The sequence below is a fragment of the Ictidomys tridecemlineatus genome, chromosome 2 (genome assembly GCF_052094955.1).
Source record: "Ictidomys tridecemlineatus isolate mIctTri1 chromosome 2, mIctTri1.hap1, whole genome shotgun sequence".
Classification (NCBI taxonomy): Eukaryota; Metazoa; Chordata; class Mammalia; order Rodentia; family Sciuridae; genus Ictidomys; species Ictidomys tridecemlineatus.
In genome coordinates, this window is record NC_135478.1 from 182,614,481 (window position 1) to 182,642,332 (window position 27,852).

At 36.4% G+C, this 27,852-nt stretch overlaps 1 protein-coding gene across 1 annotated transcript; it reads right to left on the reverse strand.

Moving 5' to 3' along the window:
- Positions 1-10,013: 10,013 nt before the first annotated feature.
- Hyal4 (hyaluronidase 4) lies at positions 10,014-17,625 on the reverse strand. Its single transcript, XM_005333933.4, has 3 exons — positions 16,672-17,625; positions 11,902-11,991; positions 10,014-10,415 (listed from the first exon to the last, which is right to left on the reverse strand). Exons 1-3 carry the CDS (start codon positions 17,623-17,625, stop codon positions 10,014-10,016), a joined length of 1,446 nt encoding a protein of 481 aa, XP_005333990.2.
- Positions 17,626-27,852: the final 10,227 nt, after the last annotated feature.

The following is a 27,852-nucleotide window of genomic DNA, read 5'->3' on the forward strand; positions in this document are numbered from 1 at the left end:
GTTACAGTGGAACTGAGACCTTTAGCAATCTCTCATTCAATCCTCATAATTCTCACAAAACTTGGGGCTCTCAAAGGAAACCAAAGTGGCTCTCCAAACAGCATCTATATCTTACAGATGGCACGAATGCAGATGCTCTCTAGAGGACATCAGTAAAAGCACAAGGAAAAAAGAAAAGGCAAAAGGAAAGAAAAAATGCTGAATTAAATTAAAGGATTAGGTAAGTTGAAAGTTGATATGCTCCAAAGCATATCATAAAGAAAGCAAAAAGAAAGCCCAGAGAATGGGAGAAAAATTTTGCAAATCATATATTTGATAAGGGACTTTTATTTAGAATACATAAATAATGCTTGCAACACAAAAATTTTAAAAGAAACTTTTAAAATAAGCAAAGAATATAAATAGACAGTTTTTTTTTTAAAAAAAAGATATATACAAATGGTAAAGAAAACCTCACTGTATTAGTTTTCTAGGGCTACTATAACATACTATTACATATTAAGTGAATCAAACAACAAAGTTTGTTTCCTCACCATTGTGGGGGCTAGAAGTCCAAGATGATGACAGCATTGGTTTCTCCTGAGTGACTCTGTCCTTATCTTATAGATGCCTATCTTCTCCTTCTGTATTCACATGGCCTTCCCACTGAGAATATCTGTGTCTTAATCTCCACTCCTTATATGGACACTGGTCATATTGAATTAGGGCCAAGTTAATGACATCATTTAACTATAACTACCTTTTTAGAGAACTCTCCAGAAACAGCTGCATTTTGAGGTACTGAGGGTTAGGACATAATACATGAATGAAGGTGGGCAATTCTACCCATAACACACTTGAAAAGATGCTCAACATTAATAGTGATTAAGGAAATGCAAATAAAAACCAAATTAAGTACCATTTCGTACCCACTAGGATATCTATAATGAAATAACTAGTGATATAATAACTGCTGTTGGTGAGAATGAGGAGAAATCCAAACTTTCATACATAGAGGAATGCAATATGGTGAAACTACTCTGAAAAACAGCTAAACATAAAATTACGTATGACCTAGCAATTCTATTTCTAGGTATGTAATATAACACACATTCAGACACAAATATACACACATACACACACACACACACACACGCACACACAAATGCTTGTAGCATTATTAATAAAAGATAAGCCAGGTACATTAGTATATCTGTCTACTTGTAGTCTCAGTTACTACAAAGGCTGAGCCAGAAGAATCATTTGAATCTAGGTGGTTGAGAACAACCTAAGAAACATACTGAGATCCCATCTCAAAAAGAAAACAAAATCGTGGCCAAAAAATAAAAATAACCCAATAAAAAGAAATTAAGTATAAATATATGGTACAAAAATGAGTGAAATCCGAAGACATTATGCTAAGTGAAAGAAGCTAGTTAAAGAAAGTCACATATTTTCTGACTTTATTTGTATGAAATATCAAGAATAGGCAAATCTGCAGAGACATAGTAGCTTAGTATTTCTATAAAATTTTTGAGGGATGTGAGAAAATGCATACTAACCACTAATGGGCCCAAGGGTTTTTAGGGGTTGATGAAAATGCTCTAAAAATGTATTGTTGTAATGGAACTCTAAAAGATGACCTTCCGTAAGAAGAAAAGTGTCAAGTGTAATGGTGCATGCCTGTAATCCCAGCAACTCAGCAGGCTGAAGCTGGGTTTCACAAGTTTCAGGCCAGCCTCAGCAATTTAGCAAGACCCTACTTCAAAATAAAAAATGAAAAGAAATGGAGGTGTAGTTTAGTGGTAAAGGGACTGTGGGTTCAATCCTCAGTAACAAAAACAAAAACAAATAAAAGTGGCGTGGGCTGGGGTTGTGGCTCAGTGGTAAAGTGCTTGCCTAGCATGCATGAGGTACTGGGTTCGATTCTCAGCATCACATACAAATAAATAAAATAAAGGTCCATTAACAACTAAAAATATTTTTTTAAAAAAAGGAAAAATAAGCTAGAAAGACATTTTGATATATAAAAGGAAAAAGGTAGAATGAGGAAATAAAAAAGCAAAAGATTTATGCTTGTAAATCTAAATAAATTTCATATAATAAAAACAGTCATCATGTTTAATTTGGGAGGCCAAAATATGGAACAGAAATGAAATTTAACTGGAAGGAGTGGAGAAATAATGAAGGTAGGGTGGATAGAGGAGGGAAAAGAGGAAAGAAAGAAAGATTAACATCTTGTTATGATTCTCATGACTCCTGAGGACAATCTAGTCGTTTCTACTGCTACTATTCAAGATATGGACCAGAACTCCAATTACTGCTCTTCCCAGTACTTCTTCTTTTCTTGTTATTTATTTTAATGTGCATGTTTTTGTATAAATTCATAATATAGTGAATTAGAGATCTTTTTGAATGTAGGTCGTAGGCCCAGGAATGTTGTGACAACATTGTGACAAATCTCCAAGTGTTTTTTTTTTTTTTTTTTGCACCATGGATAATAATAATAATAACTGAATCATTATATTGTGTTTTATCCAACAAACATTTTTAAAACAACTTCTGTGCATCTAATCTGAGCTTGGCCTTGGAGGATAGGAGTGAACAAGACAGTCGCCACCCTTGAGGAAGTTTCAGTGACTGGGACAATACAGATATGAGAACGTGCCCTTTGTGCAGGATACAGTGGTGGCAAAAAAAAAGATAATTTTTTCCTATCTTGTTCCCTTCTTAAGTAGAAAAGGAAGTAAAGATAAATTTCTTAACTGTATAAATGGCAAGAATACACACAAATTAAAATTAGAAAATTTTTTGTTCTTTAGTGGAGGGACCTAGAACCCTGTTGTTCTTAGGTGCAATGTAACAAGTAATACATTAGAAATACAACATTCACTATATACTTTATCCATTTGTCTGTTGATAAATCTTTCTGGCATTTCAACATATTGTCTGTTGTAAATAGTGCTTCACTAAACATGGGAGGGCTAGTATCACTTTAAGATTTTTATTTCAATTCTGTGTGTGTGTGTGTGTGTGTGTGTGTGTGTGTGTGTGTGTGTGTGTGTTGCTACAGATCAAATCCAGGGCCTTGAGCATGCTGAGCAATTGTTGTACTACTGAGTTATGCCCCAGCCCTCTGATTTCAACTATTTTGAATGGATATCCCAAAGTAATACTGTTGGGTAGTAAGATAATCCTTTTTTTTTAATTTTTAAGAAACTTCCATGCTGTTTTCTATAGTAGCTATACCATTTCTTATTTCCATCAACAGTGAGTAAGGGTTCCAGTTTCTCTGCATCCTTGCTAATGCTTGTCTTTTGGAAGTAACAATATATTTGAGAGCTTTTCTCAATATATTAGTTTCCATTCTACAGAAAAATGGAACCAATAGGGGACACATTTGTAAGATAGACTGAGATTGACATATTATAATTAAGTGTTCACAATTATTGAGACGGAGAAGCCCTAAGAGCTGCAGACAACAAGGTAGAGACCCAAGAGAGCTGATGGTAATCATCCCAGTCTGCGTCTAAAGGTCTGAGAACCAGGAGATTTATTGATATAGTTCTAGTCTGAGTCCAAATCTGAAGGCATGAGAAAATCAATGTCCCAGGACAAAGACAGTTGAATTCTCCCTTACTCTGCCCTTTTTTTATACTCAGGCCTTTAACAGATTGGATGAGGCCTATTCATATTAGGAAGGACATTCAAATGTCAATCCTACCATTCAAATGTCAATCTCATCCAGAAACACCCCTGCAGATGCATCCAGAATAATGTTTAACCAAATTATATGCATCCCATGACTCAGTCAAGCTGATTCATCAAAGGAATCACGATACTAGGTATTTTAGTGGGGGCAGAAGGCAATAAGTAGTCCCAATGATAACCAAAGAGCTTTTACTTTCCAGTCACAGATGTCAAACCCCAATTTTAAGTTTGCAGAAAGTGATACTAGAAGAAAATAAATGATAGCACCTGGGCCCTCAGAAGGGAACAGTGTGTCCAGTTCACATACGAATTTTCTATAACTTTTAATTTTTTTCAAGTTTTTTTAAAATAATATAATCTTAAATATACCTGATATATTTCAACTCTGTAGATATTTCTTTCTTTCTTTCTTCCCATTTTTGTTGGTGCACTATGATTATACATAATGGTGGGATTCATTGTGACATATTGTTACATACATGTAACATAATTTTATCAATATCATCCCCAGTACCTCTTTTTTTTCTCTCTCTCCTCCTACCTCACCTAGATCCTGTTCCTCTACTCTTCTGGCCTCCCTTCTATTTTTATGAGGTCCCTATTTTTCCTTTTTCCTTTTTAGTCTTCACATGTGAGGGAAAATATACAACCCTTGACCTTCTAAGTCTGGCTTATTTCAATTAACATGGTGCTTCCTCGTTCCATATGTTTTCCTGCAAATCGCATAATTTTGTTCTAATTCAAGAACAAATACAACTCTGTTGTGTATGCTATGGTTTGGATTTGAGGTATCTATAAAAAACTCATGTGTGAGACAATGCAAGAATGTTCAGAGGCAAAATGATTGGATTAAGAGATGTTATGACATTTTATCAGTGGATTAATCCACTGATATACATTAACTGGATGGTAACTATAGGGAAGTGAGATGTGGCTTGAGGAGGTAGGTTTATTAGGGATATAACTTTGAGGTTTATATTTTGTCCCTGGTTAGCTGATCTCTCTCTCTCTCTCTCTCTCTCTCTCTCTCTCTCTCTCTCTCTCTCTCTCTCTCTCTCTCTCCCACCCACCCACCTCTGTCTGTCACATCCTGAGCTGCTTTCCTTGGTCATGCCTTTCCACTATGTTGTTCTGCCTCATCTTGGGCCCAGAGCCACTAAGTCAGTGGCCCCATGGTCACTGACCAAACCACTGAAATCATGAACCAAAATAAACTTTTCCTCCTTTAAATTCTTCTTGGTCCAGTGATGCAAAGCTGACTAAAATGATGTCTATGTACCACATTTTCTTTATCTACTCATCTGTTGGTGGACACCTAAACTGGTTCCATAATTTGGCTATCATGAATTCACTGCCATAAAGAAGAATGTATATACAGCTGTAGTATGCTGACTTTAATTCTTTTGTACAAAGTCTGAGGAGTGGGATAGCTGGGTCATATGGTGATTCCATTCCTAGTCTTTTGAGGAATCACTATACTGATTTTCATAGTGGTTGAACTAATTTGCAATTCCACCAACAATGTATAAGTGTTCCTTTTTCTCCACATCCATGCCAGCATTTATTATTATTTGTGTTATTGATGATTGTCCTCCTAACTGGAGTGAGAATACATCTCAATCTAGGTTTGATTTTCATTTCCCTGATTGCTAAAGATGTTGGCCATTTGAAATTCTTCCTTCCTTCTCAAATGTCTATTTAGTTCTTTGGTCAATTTACCGATTTGATTTTTTGTTTTTTGGTGTTAAGGGTTTTGTTTTGCTTTGTTTTTAGTTCTTCATATATTCCAGATATTAATCCTCTGTTAGAAGAGTAGCTGGCAAATTTTCTGTCTGTCTGCAGGCTCTCTTCTTAATATTAATCATGTCCTTTCCTATAAAGAAGGGTTAACATTGATGTCATCTAATTTATTAATTATTGGTATTATTTCTTAAGTCATAAGAGTCCTGTTGAGATTTTTGTGTTGGATCTATGTGCCTGCATCTATGTGCTGGAGTGCTATCCCTAGGTAACAATTATAAAGTTTCTGATTTGATTTCTAGGTCTGTGATCTATTTTGACTTGACTTTCATGGGGTAAGAGATAGGGATCTACTTTTATTTTCTACATAAAAATATCCAGTTTTCCCAGCAGCATTTATTAAGAGGGCTGTCTTTTCTTCAACATGTGTTTTTGGTGCCTTTGTCAGGTATCAGAAAACTGTATCTATGTGGGTTTGTCTCTGTGTCTTCTATTCTGGTTCTTTGGTCTGTGTCTATTATGCCAGTGCCATGCAGTTTTTGTTACTAGAGCTCTGTAGCATAAATTGAAATGGGTACTCTGATAAACCCAGTATTATTACTTTTTTGTTTAGGATTGCTTTGGATATTCTAAGTCTTTTTATTTTTCTGTATGAATTTTAGGACTGTTTTTTCCTAGCTCCATAAAAAAATTGCCATTGGTATTTTGGTAGAGATCACCAAAATACCAATAGAGTTTTCACTTTGGATAATATTGTCATTTTAATGATATTAATTCTATTCATGAACATGGATAGTCTTTCCATCTTCTAGGGTCTTTTTTTAATTTCTGTTTTCATTATTCTGTAATTTTTGTTTTAGAGGTCTTTCACTTCTTTTGTTAGATTTATTCCTAGGTTGCTATATTTTTCATTTTTTAAAGGTTATTGTAAACAGAATTGTTCTCCTGATTTCTTTTTTATTAGATTTGTGTTGAGTATAGAAAAGCTATTGATTTTTTTTAATGTCGATTTCATTCCCTTACACTTCACTGAATTTGTTATCACCTCTAGAAGTCTTCTGGTGGAGCATTTTGGATCTTCTAAGAATAGGACTATATCGTCCCATTGCAATTATTTCTTTAGGTGTCTTCAAATTTCTTCACCTTTGGCAGTGGGAGACTCTTTAAGTTGATTCCTGAGTACTTTTCATATAATCCTTATGATCCCTGGTTGTGATCTTACCTTATATTATAGTGATATTTCAATTCATCATGTACATTTAAAATCCTAGGACTGGAACTGGTCATCTTTCTAAGATACCTGCTTTACATTATCAGTAAATTATATTTAGAATATATCAAATGGATACACATTGCCAGTAGATTGGTTAATTTAAGAATTTTTCTTCCAAAGGAAAAAAATCCCAAATACCTGATAATACAGTGTATTTGTGGTTCATATTTCTTTGTAATTTGGTTAAAGGATTGAATGAGTACAAATACATCCTTTACATTTTATGCTGAGATTTGATAAAAAGATAACTAGTTTAAATTTCAAAAGAAAAGATTCAAGAACTGGGTACTCCTGTATGATATTATGTAGGTGATTCCACTCCTCTTGAGTCATATGTAATTTTTTTATATTTCCAAATAAAGATAATATTACAGCTTTGATGAGGACCAATATTCAAAGCACTTGATAATACCTAACATTTGAAATAGGGTTTTTTATGTGTTGTTTTTATACTGTTTCCTAGTTTATGTCATTAAATATGCATAAAAAGACAAAAGATATCATTATTATCATATATATATATATATATATATATATATATATATATATATTTTAAAAAAACAAAAGGAGTGGAGAGACTGAGTGAATACCTTGTTGTTTCCATAAAGGGAAGTTAGAATGCTCCTAAGAAGCTAAGGTCATGAAGCAGCCTTATAGGTGGGTTTCCTACCAGAAGCAGTGAACCACATTAAATCCACAGAGAACCTACAGCTGAAAGATCCAGAAATGGATTGAACATAAACAGTAGGAGTGGCCTAAATTAAGAAAAATTAAAATGAATTAAATTCATAGTTGAAACCAAACAAATGTTTTGGATTTAATTACATGACAAGGAATACAAAGTTATAATGGAAGGAAAACTCAGCAAGTGGGATTCCAGATTGGGCTCTGTACTAGTTGCCTGAGTTTGCCATGTGACTTATTCTCTCCAAGTCTGAACTTTTCACAGGCTAGTTAGACTGATTTCGTGGTTTATGTGCTAGAATAGGAGTAAAACAGTAATGCTTGAGAATGACAATAATTCACTATTGATATGCAGTACAGGGAATTCTTTTAAAATCATTGTACATTTATAGGTTCCACTGATTCAGGTTTCTGCATTGATTGCTCCACTTATCAATGCTTCCTAAACACTGAATATGTGTCAGGCAGCCAAACAATAGCAAATAGTGTTCTAGCAGTGGACACAATGAAGCTCACTTTCCTAGTTTACATTCTAGTGAGCAAAAACAGAAAATATTTCATAAGTTTGTTTTGTTTTGTCTTGTTTTGGTACCAGAGATTAAACCCAGGGTGCTCAACCACTAGGCCACATTTTTAAATTTTATTTTGAGATAGGGTCTTGCTGAGGTGCTTAGGGCCTCACTAAGTTGCTGAGGCTGGCTTTGAACTGGCAATCCTCCTGCCTCTGCCTCCCTAGCCACTGGGATTACAGGCATGCACCACCACGCCAGGCCTAGCAAAAACAGAAAATAAACACATACGTAATATATTCTGTGTTTAGATGGCAATAGTGCAATGGACCAAAGAACAAGCAAAGGGAAATTAATGGTGAAGGGAAATACTCCAGTCCTGGTGGCCTCAGTGATCTTTCTTGAATACACCAGGCCCATACCAAATTTGCACAGGCTGTCTCATCTCCCAGAAACATCCTTCCCCCAAGTATCCTCTGGGCTAACTTTCTCCTTGATGAGGACCAACACGTGGGAATTCCACCCACTGCCACTTTGCTCTCTGCTGTATTTTCTTTCTCATAGATCGCACCCCCTTCAAACATAGGATATAAATCACTTACCTGTGTAATTAATGTCTATGTGTCTCAGCTAGAACGTAAGTTAAAAGCAGGCAAGGACCCTTGTCTGTTTTATCCAAGGATGTATGCCAAAGCCTAGAAAATGGCTATGCTCAATAAATTGATTAGTGAAGAAATTGGTGAATTAATGAATAAATGAAGTAGGAGTGACCTGGAAAGTCTTTTCTTATGACGTGACTAGTGAAATCCCAAAAAGTTTATCTTCCCATTAGATTGTCTTCAGGAAAGGAAATCCTGAAGACATTGAGGGTGTCTCCCACAAGCACAACACAAATCACAAGTGATTATAAACAGAACACAGAATGAGAAACAGGAAATTGTTCAAGACTCTGTTTTATTCTGAGCTTTTCCATTACTTTGTCAATCAAGAGATCCTTGTGAATCAGCAACATGTACTAACAGCTAAAAGTCCAAGCATGCAAGGGATGTATTATTGCATTCACTCTTCAGAAAAAACTTACCAAGGTAGGAATTATATTTCCAAATTTCAGATGAAAAAAAAATGGGAACATAAATAACTTTCCCGAAATCATATAACCAGATAGGTAGTGAAGCCATGATTCCAATTAGATTCAAAAAGACTCTAAATCCCCTACTCCAAACTCATATATATTGGGAGATGAAAGCATGCCAAGAAAAAGTATTTTAATATTTTCACATACCTTCATTTCAACAGCACTTCTGGGTCCCTTAAATGTCATTTATGAAATCTCTTTTTAATAATGATTTTTGCTTGAAAAAGTTACCAAACGCATATTTTTATTCACACAGCTTCAACTTTTGAATCTATAGCATCACCAGTCTAGGCAAGCAAGAATATTTTTCCAAAGTCTTTCACAGTATTCTGACTGTCAGGATCTGTGAGAGAAGGACTCCCATGAGGGAGAGAGGCACCAGATTGAATAGATAACCTTTGCAATGAGCTGAGGACAACTCCCCTTGCCTCAGTTCCCACCTTGCCAGGAGAATCCATCTCAAGAGTGATTCTGTAACTCCATAAGTCTAGGTGGGAAGCAGAAGCCTAGGTTGGATTGGAGGCTGGAAGGGAAATTCTGCATTTGATCTTCTTTGATGGATCAGTTGACTAGGTCATGCCTTGAGGTGGTGACCCCTGAGTTGAATCAGATGATTACTTAGTGATCTATCCTTAAATAAATTGCTAGCTAGAAAAATAGTCTTTGAAATCAATAACTTAATATTTATATGCATGCTTTCATGTACATACATTCATGAAAAGTCTAGAATATATTAGCTTTAATTTAAATACGAGTTAAGTATTAAGGAGAGGAGGGCACCGATTTGTACTCTTGGATCTGGTTTCCAACTAAATCAGGCACAAATAAAATAATCTGTTTCTATTTTTCTTAAGGGACATACATAATGTCTGCTTAAAATAGCTCTTAAAGGAAATTATGAAAGAAAAAATTGTCATCGGTTTCATTTCTTCCCTAAGGGTTTACTCTAGAGGCCACACAATTCCCCTTAAGCTCAATTACTTCACAGCTGAATGCTTTGATAACCTGCTAAAAGGAGTAAACATAGTGTTATTAGCCAGCCAGGAAAAGGGGAAACCCCAGAGCAGCCATCAGCCTCCTTCATTTCTCTGCAATCAGCTCCTTTGTATCCCTGATAACAATGACAGGAAAATTTCTCTGCCAGCACTGTCAGGTCCGTATCAGATGCTTTTCCCTTCACAGTAAATTCCCCATCCTCAGAGGCCTCTATGTGGTAACTTGCAGGGTTCAAGTGGAGGTAATCGGGAGCTTTCCATGTCTTCCTTATACACCTCCCGTTACTCCTGCAGAGGTGAAGGCTGCACACTTCAGCCGCTCTGGTCACGTTGACTATGTAGCTCCCTAAATCAGAACTCACAAATTGCTTCACCTTTGTACAGTTGCCCTGGGAATGTAGAAACAAATGGATTTTAGTGTGTCTCCCAGTACTGATAGGATTAGAGCTTCTAGACCCACAAGGCACCTCTGTGGACTTGACCTGGTGGCATGGTTCCAGCGGGTGGACTCCTAGGCTCCTGGGCACTGGGGGCTCAGATCAGAAAAGGGATAGGTCTAAGGGACAGAAGATGAAGAATATGCTCTAGTTGAGCAAAGCAACTGAACTTGAAAATGGACCCCAGAGTACAAGGAGATCTTGCCTTCCTCCAATTAACACCCTTTTTCTCTCCTTCTAGCTCTCAAGTTAATGGCTGCCAAAAGAAAAGGAACAAACCCAAATTAGAAATCATACCCAGCTGCTGTCTTCAGGTATGTGGTTCCTTTCTATGTGATTGAGATTCTAAACTCCATCACTAGAGCTCCGCTGAATTATTGTAGAACATTCTGGATTTTCCTGTTAATTAAGCTTTGACATTGATTGTTCTGGGTTCTATGCTTCTATGCACAACTCAAACACAGGAGAGCCTGTGAGACTGCCTAGGTAATGCGTGTGCCTGTGGTTCCTATTATGTGTTCTAAACAGAGGCCACCTGAGTGGTGCACACAATTTCCTGATGAAGCCCTTCTCAGGAGCCACATGGGGGCTGGAGTGGAAGTATCAAGCCAGAAAAGTCAGGAATTGAGCATTCAGTTTGTATCTAATTCTCATGGAGGGACACAGTTATGAACAGCAACAAATTTAGCCAGTAAAATTCTAAGAATGATATCAGATCATCATGAAATTACAAAAAAAATCAATTAGTATTATAATTCTAGGCAACATGTATTATTCTATAGAGATATAAACAAACGACATCTGGAAATACAGAAGAGATTGCAATTAATGGGGATTAGGACAACCTAGAAAGATTTCTTGGAGTAAATAGTATCTCACCTGGGAGAAATTTGAGAAGACATATCTTATTTTAAGTACTATTAATTTTTAGCTGATTTCACTATAGAGAAAAAATAACTTCAATGTGGAGATTTAAAAGTTACCATCTGTTTCAACATCCCAAAATAGGATAGTGTTTCATGTGGCTAAAAGCAAGGCCTCCAGCATCAAACCAACTGTAGTTAATGTCAGCCCCACCACTAATTAGTCTAACTAGCTGTTAACTAGTTCAGTTTTCTCTCACCTTCTCATCTATAAAGGAAGATGATATGCAGTACCTCAGGTGACCAGTAAGTGGGCAAACCCCAAACCAAACAAAACACAAATCCCTTAGTTATACCCTTAGAATATAGCAAATATTCAACAAATGTCAGTGTCATGATTCCTATCTTTACAAAATCTAATAATATTTACTGAGCCCTAATTATGTACCAGATACTAATTTGGACTTTTATTCTAAAACAGGTTTATTCTGGGGATCATAAGAGCTTTGGTCAGAACAAGCTCTATAGGAAAACAGAACAAATTCTTAATATATACCCTCAAGGTACTTACTTACCTCAGATGAGGTTAAATTCATGTCTCCCCAAATCACAATGCCTGCAGCTCCCAAGGCAGCACTTTCTCCTATGGTACTAATTAGATCTTGCTAGATTGAAGAGAGTAGAGTTCATTATTAATTTGAATGTAAAGCAACCCACCAGGGATGAGGATTAGAAGCTGTGTTCAATATAACAGAGCTGGGACTGAACCCATAAACTCTGTAGAAAGTATTCTTCACATTTGTTGAGTAACACAAATGTGGAATGAACCACATTCAAAATCACTAAAAGGGATAAACATAGTGTTATTAGCTATAATCACACATGCTCAAAATCATACTCTATAATCATATGAAACAGCATATAATCATTTTTTAAAACATTTTTGTAGCAGGATATTATTTTGTGGACATTTAGACTGTAAATAGTCATCAAGAGTTGTTTATTTGAAGTTGATTAGGGACATATACCCACAAACTAGCTATATGTATATGATACAGAGTCCAAAGTTTTCCTTCGTTGAATATAATTCTCTTAGCAAGTTCTGTTCTCCATTTTGCCCCTGTGGAAATTTACCTCCACAGTGACTCAGATGGGTTTCAATCTCAATTCTAAAAACAGAGAAAGGAACAGTGTTAAGGATCCTGGATTTTGATTTTGTCCATCCTTTGCATCTGGGCCCTGAAATTATCTATGTTTAATTTCAAAGTATTTGACTTACTGAGCTTGATTTATGACTCATGTAGCAATGGCAAAGTCACCAGGATTTTTCCAAGTATATTTAAGAGAGATAAAAACAAAATTTTAGCAAGAGAAATGTTGATTTTTGTCATCTTGAAAGATTATTGTTTCAAGATGACAAAAATAATAATAAGTGGATCTAGAGTATTTGAGGAGGTGGGATAATAAGAATTGAATATATGTAGTAGTTTTCTTACTTTATTAAATTATAATACATTCTCCTATTCTTTAGAATACCAAACTTTGATCTTTTACACCAAAGATGAATTTCCACTGATTAAATGATAGAAAATGGTCATTTGGAGGAAAACAAAAACAAAAACTTTAAATTTTATTTTGCTTTGACCAGTCTATTATGATATCAATACTTGAGAGATGATTCTCCCTGACATTTCACAGTCTACCCGTCAGATAGAAAGTTTTCCATTGTTGGTCTTTTAACTTTGTTTTTCTGGAAAGTGTTTTTATCATTTTCAAAAGGGAAGAAATTTTACTTTAAACTAATTTTCCTTTTAGGTTCACATCCATTTCTATTCCTCAGACTACCGTGTCCACTGAACAGGTGAGAGCCAGCATGGAAGGAAAGGGAAGAGGAGTGGGAACGATCAGGTGAGGTCATGCAAAAGCAAGGACTTTGAAAACTGTCAATGATCCAGTGAAGAGGAGCAGAGGGAAGCCAGCCATGCAGCACCCAGACCACAGACTTTGCAGGGCCCGTGTCATCTGCTTGGTTCTAGCAGACACGAGTTAGCAGAACTTCTTACTCTACTCACACAGAAACATCCCTGAGCATGCAGGGTGATAATCACATGGTGTGATCAGAGGGGCAGATGTTTCCACAGCCTTCCTTCACGTAAAAGCACTGTCGTCAAACATTTTGTATTTATAGGTTATTGATCCATATGGAAATGATGGCTGTGTGTGGTGACAGCCATGCCATCTGAGTTGATGTTGGTTTCTTCTCAATGTGTCCTTCGGGAGGGTCATTATCAGAAACAGTTTATTGAGACTGATTACAAATGGCAATGTGTTCAAGCACACATTGACCAAGATAAGCAGAAGACAGCAGATATTACTGAGAATTTCTTACCAAATTATTGCACTGTCACTGGCAGAGAGCAGGATGCTAAATAAATCACAGAGCAGCTGTGCTTTGAAGTCAGTAAAGTAAGAGCACTACCCTGCTAGGAAAGTCACAGAAAAAAAAATGCCTTTGGAGGGATCACCTAAGTGCACGAGCTACACTATGTTGTCACATGAAAGGAGAAGTAAAAGAACAAAACCCAGGTAGTCAAAATGAACCTCCTGGGTCCCAGTGTGGCACAGGGCTGCCTTGCCCCTCCCCTTGATTCTTGGGCTCAAATCAAAGCTTCAGAAATGTAAGGTAGGGACACCCAGAGGACTCCAGAGGGTTTCAGTCTCTGAAATTTACCAGAATGCATGTAAGTGCGTGCCCACTGTGGGGAGCTGGAGCCTTACTAATGAGTTCCCATTAACAAAGAAACACTAATTAATTTCAGGGATAATCATCTTTAAACCTATAGCCAAAGAAATTCCTATCACTATTTTTGTAAACTGCACCATCAGTTAATATAAAGGTTGCATTTATTGTTAGGTAGAACAGGTAAACTTCTGCGGGAAACAAGATGATACTGTTATTCCCTCAAGCTATTCCCTCAGATATCCCATGGTTAAGTTTAAGGCTTTGATGCCTGTTAAAAAAATGATATGTATTTCTGTAGTGCTTCAATTTTCCATATACTCTTTTGCATTTGATTTCCATTGCACTTATGCTAGGCAAATAGGGTAGGAGATACCGTCCTGTTTTTGACATTAAGACACCGAGGCACTGAGGTTCAGAAAGATGAAGAGATTTGCTACTTACTGGTAAATCCTGTTTCTAACCTTACCTGTATGTGTGTGTGTGTGTGTGTGTGTGTGTGTGTGTGTGTGTGTGTGTGTGTGTTTTCTAAAAAGCCCACATCTATAGGAAAGTCAGAAATGGGAGCACTTAATGGTCATTTGGGGTTTGATACAAATGAATTTCAGATTTTTAAAATTTTGTGGGCAGATATTTATGGTGGCTAGAGTACAAAAGGTGGGTATGCTTATGGTTTAAAATACTTGGAAAATAGCCTGCCTTTCAGAACAGAAGAGAGTGTAGAATGAGATGAGACCCAAACTGCTATTTCTTCTTTCCTGTGAAAGAAAGCAGCAGCATTTCTGAAGTTATTGCTACTAAAGAAAGAAGTTTACCTAAGGCTGGCAGAATGTGCAGAATGTACAAGTAGTCTAAACTATGTTTTTGAAAGGAACACTTTGTACTTTAATGTTTATTGTTTCTTCCAAAAGTAAATTTATTATCACTAAAGAAAGGAACTTGCTGGAACTAAACATTGAAAAGCTTCACAGAAGGTTCTATTGAGCTTTCAATGCTAGAGTCAAGATTACTTTCTAAAAATTGAGATAACTTTTTTAAACCTTTCAAACAGGACTAAACTCTTATCATTCTTTTTATTTATTTTTTTATTTTTTTGATACCAGGGATTGAACTCAGGGGCGATTTACAGCTTTACCACTGAGCCACATCCCCAGCCCTTTTTTATATTTTATTTAAAGACAGGGTCTCACTGAGTTGCTTAGGCCCTCAATAAGCTGCTGAGGCTGGCTTTGAACTCTCAATCCTCCTGCCTCAGCTTCTTGAGCTTCTGGGACTACAGGTGTGCACCACCATCCTGGCCTCTTATTATTCCTTATTTAATTATGTATGGATGATTTTTCTGGGTAGAATGAATATTAGTTCACAATGGAAACATTTTCTTTCCTCATTTCATTAGTAGTGCCAAAGGCATAGCATTTTTTTCATATTTCACACCTATGCACCATTTCTCCTTCTGATGAATATAGTTTACTCATATGTACTCCACAGATAACCACAGGTCAGGGTCAAGCCCACACAGGGTGTTTCCTGAGCCTCCTCCTTAGGATGCCTAACACCGAGGAGATGTTTATATTTTAACCCAGGCCAGTAAGCTGGAATTTTTAATACTGGAGAAAAAAAGAAGTGCCTCTGGTAAGATATATCAAAACATCACTGCATCACAAATTGGCAGTCCTGAACAAGTCACAAGTTTTTTCAATGTGAAATGTTTGCACATAATTATTCAAATCCAAAGACAAGAACTTTCACTACTTTTCCTAGATGTTTCTGTTTAAATAACTGGAGTTATACGGGGATAGAAAGTCTGGGCAAAAGTCTACCTGTTTTAAACATTACCCCCGTGGTATGTATGGGAAACAGAATAAAACTTCTGTTAAGTTTTAACCGAGGTTTCTAAATTCAATATTTAAATCTACTAGTGATTTAAATATTGAATTTAGAAACCCACACACTCTACCAACTTTCTATTAGTTGTGGTTTTAAAGGCAACAGTAACCCAGATGGCTAAATCTGTAGGCTCCCCTACATTTAGCAGATCTGCAATTCCTTCATACCTTTTTAAAATTAAAGAAGCAATTAAATTGTGATAGAAATTCATAACCTGAGATTTACTGTTAGTCACTTAAAATGTACAGTTTAGAAGCATTAAATACATTGACTCTGTTGTTCCTCCCTTATACCTTTTATTAAAGCTGGTATTATGCCTTTAAAAGAAAATGCTTTTTTCTTCTCTTGATATTTGCAATGATGAGGACAGAAGCAGGAATGTCTTTCATTCCACTTGTACGTGCATGAGCAAACTCCTCCACTTTAAAACACCCTCTCCAATTTTCAGAACTATTCTCCACCAACCATCTCAGCAATTTTTGAAGTACAATCAAAGCCAGCAGAGCAGCTTCCTGCCATACTAAATACACTAAAAGAATAATAATAGATAAGATCATCAAAATTCAGCTTGCATAAATGAAAAGTCCAAGTGAGTCAATAGAACAGGAAAAATGATGCTCTTACAGCCCATTAGTGAGGTGTTCTCATAATTATTAAAGAAATGTTTCTTTTAGAGATGAGGAGAAAATTCCCTACCATTGGGCAAGGAATTTCTTACCTTAGAAAGAAAAAACAAAGGTTCATCTCTGTACCCCAGTCTTGTGTAGACAAATACAGGCAGAGCATAATCATGGGATGTCATGGTGGAGACCCTCATGGATTCATGCACTCGAAATTGTGAGAAGCGCAAAATATTTCCACTGTCTCCAAAGGATTTCCTGACACCAATAGAAGGATATAAAGCAGCACTGCTATTCCAAAGCCAGGAGAGTTCATTGTTCCTCAGGACTTCCTCTTCTGGGCATGACCCGGTGTAGTTTGGGGCATAAACATTATAATTGTGGCAATCGGGATATAAATAATAACCCCAAAGGCCCTTGGGTCGACTCTTAATTCCCAATTTGATGGTTTCCTTCATGAAAGCTTTTGCATTCTCTTCAAAGGTCACTTTGGCTAAATATTCAATATCAGTAGCTGATACATTCCCTTGTGTATCAGAAACAAGCTTTCTTGACTTCTGTCTGTAGACATCTTTTGTGTTCCAGTTTCGGTCCCACTGGGGTCGCCAATATTCCCAGTCTATAACAGCAAGTCCACTGAAGTCTTCAGCGGGGATGTAATAATTAATGTCTTGGTCAGCTTTTTCCAGATGCACTTGCAAGCTTATGTTCTGGGGGAGACCCCCGTTAATGGGGACTCCCTGTGATGTATACCATGGATAATATCCCAATCTGTTGACATAAAATATGGTAACATTTTGACCCCTGGCCTTGGCCAATGGGCTTCCGATCACCTGAAACATTTTCAAATTCAGTCTTAAATTATACTTTATCAAACACTGATCTGTTGGAGCATTCCAAGCAGCTATAAAAGGTTTCCTTTGATAAATTGGGAGTCGGGCGGGTTTTAGAGAAGAGATAGACTTCAGAATAAAAAATATGAGTACCCATGTTGTCAGATGTATTGGCTGAACAACACAAAGCCTTAATTGTCCTTCAAATAATAGTTTCATGTTAAGATAAACACTTATGCTATCTTCTGCTTTAATGTACTCCAGAAGGCCTGTGGAGAGATTTAATTTTATGTAGTGATTATTTTGATAAAAAGACTCAAATAATGAACTCACATTATTATTATATTTTTATATTTTTTAAAGTACACTTTTATTTAAGGCCTTTTATATATTTTTTATTAATACATTATACATAATGGCGGGATTCTTTGTTACATATTCATACATGTATACAATATAACAAAATAATTTGGCCAATATCACTCCCCAGAATAAAAGTCTTGAAGATAACCATAAATAAATTCAAATATAGAAGCTAATATAGTGACCTGGCTTCTGTTCAGCAACAAACAATGCAATTTAACAAACATTCATGAAGCAGCAGACACTGTGAAAAAAAATGGATGAGATGTATCTCTTGCCTTCCAGAAAGTCATCACCCAAAAAAATGGAAAATAATATTTTACATCATTTTGGAAAGCCCACAGAATCTCAGGCACTGGGCTTAAGTGCTTCACAAATAGTATCTCATTAAGTCTTGTAACAACTATGTAAGGTTTATAACTGCATTTGCATGTTACAAATGAGGAATTGAAGCCTGGAAAGTTGAAAATGCTTGACTAATAATCGCATCGCATGAAAGATAAGGCAATGAAAAATTGTAATAATCGAACAAGTAGAACATGTTAATGTTAATTTGTTAGAGCAAGTACTTCACCCTGGGGATAGGGAGCAGATAGGAAGAAAGACAAGAAATGCTCCAGAGATGTTAAACTCAATGTAAATGGACATGAGAGGCAGCACCTTGGATGGTAAGAGAGGGGAAGAAGAACACCTGTCTTCTCAAGTTTCCTTCTTAGTTATCTGTTTATAAAAAACAAAAAAAAAAACTACATAAGGATTATTTTTTAAAGAACTCATCAAAGTGTTGAACAACAAAAACTTTGCATTCTTCTACAAAAAAAAAGAATGAAAATGCATTGTGGTTATGCCTAGCATAGAGATATCAGGGTTGATAGTAGACATGTGTCCTTTGACTAAATGCTAAGGACATGGAGTCTCTTCCTCTGTAGTGAATTCTGCATTGAGCCTGTGTCAGTGGGTGGCAGAGGCCAGATTTCACTAAGTAAGTCAAGATGTCCAAATGTTTTGCTAGCCTTCCTTTCAGCTGAAGGGATGAGGTGGACATCAGCCTGGCCAATTAGATGTATCCTATTCTAGATTTTAGATTGGAATGTTGGCATTCAAAGAGGTGTTGCTGCTAGTGGTGAAAGAAATTCCAGTGTCCAGAATCAGCTAGCCTGGGGGACATTCAGAACCTGATGTCCATGATTACTGTTAAGTGACATCATTGTCCTCAAGGGACAGCAATTTACTGTTAAAGCAGCTGGGCTGTTTTGATTGCTTACAACCAGGAACTCTGCTTGAATCCTGGAAGCTTTGGTTTCTGACTGTTTCCTCCAACAAAAGACCTGTGCCTGTGTTGTATGTAATTATCATTTCTCACCACAAGGGGTCAGCAGCCAAACTTCACAGTATTTCTCAGGCCTAGGACACTGATGAGGTGAACCAAAATTGTAATTTATGAAACTATTATAAGACATTTAAGAAGTTATGAGGGAACTGACATATACAAAATACCATTTTTAAGGACTTTAGAAATAGAAATTTTTATTCATTGAATAGATGTCTATATTCCTCTATAATGCAAAGATCAATAAGATTACCTAATTTACTAATGTGAAATATACTATTTTGAAGGTCCAAATTATGGTTTGAAGGAAGCCTATTTTTTTTAAAGAGAGAGAGAAGAGAGAGAATTTTTTTAATATTTATTTTTCAGCTTTCGGTGGGCACAATATCTTTATTTTATTTTTATGTGGTGCTGAGGATCGAACCCACCGCCCCACCCCGCACATGCCAGGAGAGCGAGTTCCTGCTTGAGCCACATCCCCAGCCCAGAAGGAAACTTGTTTTTAAAAGAATCTAATTTTATGACTCTAAAAATCACTGTGGCATTCAAAGCTATCTACTCTCTTTGATTTTTTTTTAAATTCTACTTTAGGGTAAAAAATATGGATCTGCAAATAGGTTCATTAATTAGAGAGGTACTTTTCTTTAAACTTCATATTTGGGTCTGTTTAAGAAGACTATATATGTGTACAACAAATATCTATTCTTCCCAAACTGCTTTTGTTTTTTTTACTGCCTTCTGCTTTCATAGTTAGCCAAAACAAAGCTTGCTACTGACTCTTTTTTGCCCCTCATCTTTGCCACAGAACATCTATAAACTTTTATTACAAAATTACAAGAGTCTCTTTGTATATCCTGGAATATTCTTCTTCTTCTTAATCCTTTTCAACAGGGGTGCAAATTACATGAACAATGGCAGGCATAGCTCCTGATAAAATGAATACAGGCAAATTTAAATAAGTAAGCTCTTCTGATTGTGATGTCTCAGATTTCTGGTGCACCCTGTTACCCTCCCAAGGAAGCATAGCTTGCTGGGACATGGTCCCTCCTATGGGTACCTCCTAGACACCTGCTTCAGCCCCCTGTCTCCACCAGCAGCCAAACTCTCTGCTTCTCTACCCACCCTTCCTTTACCAGGGAACCTCCCCACACCACACCCTTTGCTTCAGAATTCCTCAAGACCCTTCCCCACACCCCACCCATGCCATCACAGTCCAGTTGGTATAGCATGGTGTAGCCGGCCTCATTGCCCACACTGCCTTTGCTTTCTCACAACCTCCTCAAATCATCCCAGGAAAGTTTGCTCCTTTAAGCAAATCTCTAATTGGTAGAACCGAGCAGGGGCTGGCAAGACACTGAGGTCAGGGATGAGTGGGACGTCTAATCCTCACTTGTCCCCTAAATTTCATCACTCATATTTCTCTTCTTAGGAGGAAGGTTTGTTAGGGAACATACATGAAGAACCAGTTCCCTTCCTTCCATCGGGAATCTTCTGTGAGGACCCTTTGAAGTCCCCTGGATAAATGATTGCCAGTGAAACCAACCTGGATGAAAGCCACAGGGTGAAGGGAAGGGGAGGAGCTTGCTCCAGACCCTCCCCTGAGAGAAGAGCCAGCCGAGAGGGGGACACATAACTGTTGGCACACCATCCTCTGCTTCCCAGCTCAGATCTTGCCCCACTGAGGGGGAAATGGGACACGGGAACAGGAAGGTGGGACCTCACCTCATTACTGACAGTGAAGGAAAGTGAAGAGGGTGGGCAAGGGGAACCCTGCGGGGAGACAAGCCTTCCATATCCAAATTTAAGAGTCTGCAAAGAAGCCTTTCTCTCCTACTTATTCCTATTTCTTCTCTCCCCCCTTTCCTACACTTGCTTAGTGGCTCCCTATCAGACATAGACAACCTCACAGAAGACAAACTGAGGCAGATTCATTGTCACACCACAATAAAATAAAACAACAAAAAAAGGCCACCTTTTAATTCTAAGCCCAGAATGAATGACAAATGAATGACTGCTGTTCTTTACTCAAACATCCAAATGCTTCTGCCTTCTGACAGCATTCTGCTCTCCTCACACCCTCCCTCTTATCACCCAACCAAAACCTAAATCCTACAATAGGTTCTTTCCAATACCCTCTCACTGCAAATCCCAAGGTTCCTAGAGGTACCAGTGCATTCTCCCTTGATGCAACAAGCGATGAGCCCACTCATTTAGTGCAGGAGTACTCCTGCTGCTCTCTGGGGCACTGACACCTGAGTGGAGGCAGAGGCTCTTCCTATTCATTCATACATGAGTTCAGATTTTTTTTTTTCCAGTACTGGGGATTAAATTCAGGGCCTTAGACATGCTAAGCAAACAATATATCACTGAGCTAAACCCACAATCCATTTAAAAATTTTTATTTTGAGACAGAGTCTTGCTAAATTGCCAAGGCTGTCCTCAAATTTGCAGTCTTCCTGCCTCAGCCTCCTGCGTAGCTGGAATTATAGGCATGCGCTACTGCATCTAGTGAGAAAATTTTTAATGAGCTAAAATGAGCCTGGTTTAGTGGACCGGGCTCACATTCTAAGCACTGGAAATACAATAGTGAACAAAACAGACAAGAGCCTCACAGAGCTTAAATTTTTGTGGGGAAGAGGGATAATAAACAAGAGAAATAAATAAAATGTACAGTTCATGGGATGAGGAAAACAAAGGTTTAAGAGGTGTGAGCCTGGAGGATATCTGAGGAAACATGAGGCTCTGAGGAAGGAACATGCCTATCATGGTTTAGGGAGCTTAAAAGAGATTGGTTACTAAAGGAAGCCAGAGAGGTAAGAAAGAAAAAAAAAATCCTGTTGGGACTTGGAGGAACTCTGGCTTTAAGTGAGATGGGAAAATTTTGGAGGACTTTGAAGGAGTGAGATGATCTCTCTTAGGCTTAACTGGATTCCTGGGGTGGCTGTGTTAGGCCAGGCTGAAAGGAAAAGGCACAAGAGAGAGGCCACAGAAAGACTGTTAAGGAATAGATACGACAGAACAAGAACAAGAACAGCTCAAATGAGTTACTTAGAGCATCTTCATATGTTTTTAAAAATCACTACACAGAAAAATTATATCATAAATCAGTACATCTCCTGCTAATTTTGTTTCAGTTTTGACCACAACCCTAAAACTCTTTTCATGCACACTGTAATGTTTTACATTCTTGAAGCATAGGCATCTATCTTTAAAGCAAAACTCTGGAAAAGCTTTCAAAAGCACACAGCCCCACATCCCTAATGCCAACATATTATCAGAAAGAATTGATTTTCCAAATTTTCTATTCCTCCATTTCTTTTTCATGATATTGGAATTCTGTTTTTAAAAACTGTAAGATGTCAAGTTGAAGGCACCTAAATCCATAAGGGTTTAAAGAGGTATACTGAAAGTCATGGTCCCTAAGGAATTCAATAAATGCAATCTTTTATTTCCAACCCTTCCGAGAAAGTACTGACCCAAATGATATTTTATTGTCAATAATACAAAATATGCTCATAAATATTTATCAGAATGGAAGGCAGACCAGAGTCACTGAGGTAAAAGCAGTATCCTCAATCCTGCTGAACTAATTGTTAACCTGTTTTCTAATAAAAACTCATTAAAACAGCAGCCAAAATAGATATCCATTTTTTTCCTCTGATGGATTTTTTTTCTCTTTTACAATGTCAGTATTCTACCAGCCGACTCTAAATATTCCAGAAGAAACTAAATATGTCAATGGTAGAGATATCTTAATTGTTTCCATATTTTTTGCTCTAAAAAACTCAGTACCTATCAGTTTCTGATATAATCTACTTTGTGATGGTGTCTCTTGAAGGCCCATAATTCCCATTAGGCACTGAATTTTATTATACCTCTATTTCATGTCATTATCAAAGAATGTACTTGAGTAACATTTCACAGACCACTAGATTGTTTTTGAGTTCAAAAGCTTTAATTAGAAAGCTGAAGATTCAAATCAACTTAATGTTATTTTAAGGAGCTTAGTTAAAAACAGGTTGACAGAGGGAACATTTTATTCAAAATGTGGTCCTAAGACTATGTGTGCTTTTCCAAGAAAGCTGTTGATCTTGGCTGCAAGAAATTTCAAGTCCTAAAGTAAAAGAAATACTTTTTGACAATGACTAAGTATATAATTTTATACAAAGACAATTATATTCTCTTTCAGATTTTATTTCTTTAAAATGTAAAATCTTCTGGATTTGGCCTTTCACATTAAATTTAATTTATTAATACAAATGTCATTGAAATATTCATTTTTGTAGATTTTTAAAACTTAAGCTTATTTTTAAGAAAACAGGAAAGGAAGCAATTTGTACAGTTAAAAATAGCATAATGAAACCATAACTTTTATATACACCAATAATGAATTTTCTGAAAAAAAAAACACAGGAAAAAATCCTATTCACAATAGCTTAAAAAAAAAGAAAAGAAAAGAAAAGAGGGCTGGGGTTGTAGCTCAGTGGTAGAGTGCTTGCCTCCCATGCATGAGGCCCTGGGTTCAATCCTCAGCACCACATAAAAAATAATAAATAAATAAAAATAAAGATATTGTGTTCATCTACAACTAAAAAAAATTAAAGTGAATGTTTTAAAAAAAAAGAAAAGAAAAAGCTAGGAATATATCTAACCAATAAGGTGAAAGACCTCTACAATGAAAATTGTAGAACACTTAAGAAAGAAATTGAAGAAGATACTACAAGATAGACAGAACTCTCATGTTCATGGAAAGTCAGAATTATTATCGTTCAAATTACCATATTACCAAAAGCAACATACAGATTCAATGTAATCCCCATCAAAATACCAATGACATTTTTCACAGAACTAGAAATAAAAACTCTCTTAAAATTTATACAAAATAATAAAAGATTCCATAATACCAAAAGCAATTCTAAGGAAAAAAAACCCCACAGTGCCAGAGGCACCACAATATCAAATTTCTAACTATATAACAGAATTATAGAAACAAAAACTGCATGTTGCCAGGCATGGTGTGCACATCTGTAATCCCAGCAGCTCAGAAGGCTGAGGCAGAAGGATTGAGAGTTCAAAGCCAGCCTCAGCAACTTATCAAGGCCCTAAACAACTCATTGAGACCCTATCTCTAAATAAAATACAAAATATGGCTAGAGATGTGGCTCAGTGGTCCAATGCTCCTGAATTCAATCCCCATACCAAACAACAACAACAAAAAATCCTGCATTGTATTGGTGTAAAAACAGGCACATACACCAATACAATAGAAGACACAGAGACAAGTCCACACATTCACAACTATCTGATTCTTGACAAAGGTGCCAAAAACACACATGGGAGAATAAACAGCTTTTTAAATAAATGGTGTTGGGAAAACTGGTTATCCATGTGATGAAAATGAAACTAGATCCCTATCTCTCAACCTGCACAAAAATCAACTCAAAATGGATCAAAGACCTAAGTGTTAGACCAGAAACTTGGCAACTGCTAGAAGAAAATGTAGGGTCAACACTCCAGCATACAGGTGCAGACAACAACTTCCCGAATAGGACACCTAAAACTCAGAAAATAACACCAAAGATTAATAATTTGGATGGCATCAACTAAAAAGCTTCTGCACCCTAAAGGAAATGTGAAGAAAAAAACCTACAGAATGGAAGAAAATCTTTGCAGCTACTCTTCTGACAGAGGATTAATATCTAGAATATAAAACAAACTCAAAAAACTTACCACCAAAAAAAAACACCCACAAATAATCCAATCAAATAAACCAAACAGACACTTCTCAAGAGAATAAATACAAAATGCCAATAAACATGAAAAAATGTTCAATATCTTTAGCAATTAGGGAAATGCAAATGAAAACTGCATTGAGATTTCATCTATTCAGCTAGAATGGCAACCATCTAGAATATAAGCAATAATAAATGTTGGAAAGAATTTAGACAAAAAGAACATGTTTACACAGTTGGTGGGACTATAAATTCACACAGCCATCATGGAAATTAGTATGCAGTTTCCTCAAAAGACTAGGAATGGAACCATCATATGACCCAGTTATTACCACTCCTAGATATTTATCCTAAAGCGTTAAAGTCAGCATATTATAGTGATTCATGCAGACCCATGTATGTAGCAACACAATTCACAATAGCCAAATGATGGAACCAGCCTAGGTGTCCATGAACATCTGAATGGATAAGAAAAATGTGGCATACTTGCACAATGAAGTTTAATTCAGACATAAAGAATAATGAAATTATGTCATTTGCAGGACACTATAAGGAAGTAGGAGCATTATATTCAGTGAAATAAGCCAAACTCAAGGGTCATATGTTTTCTTTCCTATGTGGAAGCTAGAGAGGAAAAAGAGGGAAGAAAATATGGAGGAAGGTGTTGAGAGCCTGTGGTGGCAGTTGGGCTCTGAGGGAATTCCTGAAGAGCTCTTGTGGTGTGGCGTGTGTTCTAAAAACAAAGTTCGTTTCTGCTTGATAAGTGGCTCGTGAATTATGCCCAGCCAGACTGCAGCAGGAGGGATCTCATGAAAATAAAAAGGAGACCTGTAGAGTGAAAGAAAGTGGAGTGAGGAAGGGAGTGGAGGGAAAGGAAAGTGGAAATACTGAAAACAATGTTGATCAAATTATGTTGTTATAATCTATGCATGCATGAGTATTTAACAATTAATCCCATTATTATGTATAAGTATAATGCACCAGTAAAAATATGGGAAAAAGATAGCATAATAGTTCTAAAAATTTGTTCAGATAGGAGGACACCACTGGCTTTTGATGACATCTGTGGTACAGGAAAGTAGCAGTAGTTAGTGGATTTGTGGATATTCACTAGGAATATTTATGATGGGCATGGGAAAATGTGGTACACAACACCAGTATATTATTCATTGCAATAGAAAAATATGCTGTAAGCATGGCTTACAAAACTCTGACTTACAAACAAAAGTATTTGGATAAATTAAATATGGAAAAATAGCTTTCCCATTTTCTTCTCATTTCTTGGATTGTATAAAACTTTTGTGATTTATTTAAAATAATTTTAAATGTCTTGAGAAGCAATATTAACATCTTTTCAATTTCAGATCATTTTTCTTAGATTTCTTAAAGTACCTCAATTCCATTATATCATCTAATTATATTTTTGATGAAGTTTAACTTCTGACCTCATTCTTTATTTTTCAGTGTGCAGGAAATTATTTTAAAATTTTTATTCTTTTTCACACTTTCCTCTTATAAATCCTGTCTCAACTCTGATTGCAGGTTTTGAATTCTGTCCAACTATGCTGGTGTGTTTACCAAACAAAATGAGAAAAATCTCTGCAGTATACAGAAAGCCAGCAGAGAATAGAGATTAAAATTTTTTACTCTGGATTCAGTTGCCACTATTAACACACTAGAAGAAGTTTCATTATCTTATTCATTCAAGTTTTTCTATTGTTTTAATTTACCTTTTCAGCATATCACAATACTGGGTTTTTATACATCTGAACATACACTGACATCTATTCCCTGCTTATCAAATGAAACCTCAACTTTTAAAAATGATACTTATGAACTGGAACTTAAGTATTAACTTCTAAACTTGTGAATATGGGATGGTCTTTCTACCACTCTTCCCTCTGTGCTCCTGAAACTCTGAAATCTTTGGTTGACATTCTCACACAGAATAGATGGCAATCCCTGAATTAGATTGCTCTATGGACATTTTACCACCATTCTGTGACCTCTTGTATTTAATTTAGGCCTGAGTCTGCAATCCCCTTTGACATCGTAATTAACGTTTCCTTCTTGAAATATCCCTGTCAGCCTTCAGTAAACTTGTCTGTAAGCTGCCAGACCCTTTCAAATTCAGCAATCTGAAAAAGATTTCAGCACATTAGAAAAGAGATGATGAAATAATGTATTTTTATTCAATTTTAGGTTAGATCTTGTATGATTACTACACAGATACTTCATCACTCTATCTAAGGCCCTGGGCCTTCACTTCAGGTGTGCCCTCTGTATGGAATGTGAAGTTCTTAATGTTGCAATGGAAGGTGCTGGTCAGCCTGGTTATCACCAAGTTTCAGGAACAAGTAGTTTATATTATAATCAAGTGAATTTTGCTTTGTTTCTATAAAAAATAAACTTTGTTGAAATGTCATATATAGTAGTTAACCAAGCATTGATTTGTATGCATTTTTAGAGAAACTGGTCTCCACTTTAGTTGCCCACTCACAGCATTTGAGGTCTTCCCTTAGACATTAGTAAATAGAGTTGAACTTCTGCTTTAGTTTTGGCAACATGTACTAACCAAAAATATAAAGCAAAAATACTTTTTTCATAAAAATGATATCTAGTTTTTTTTTAAATACTTTTATTTGTCCATGACTGCTAATTGTATGCAGTCTAATTACAAAATCTCTATGAAACACTTGAAAACACTTATAAATAGATTTTAATTTCTAACTATAATATTGAGAGAGCCTCCTAACACAGTTAAGAAAAAGGTGTTCAAATCTCAAATTCTGGGTTGGATTACAGATGGAATAAGTTTACTCTTTGAGATGGCTATGTCAAAGGAGGAAGCAGTTTCAGCTTAGAATAACAGCCAGTTCATGAACACTCAATAAATCATGTTAAAGAAATACTGCTGGCTAAAGAATGGGATGCATTTTTGTTATTGTTTTTCAAATATATGTGGTAAGAGGAAACATGGGATTCATTCATTTGGATCTATGATGAACATTAGACCTGTGC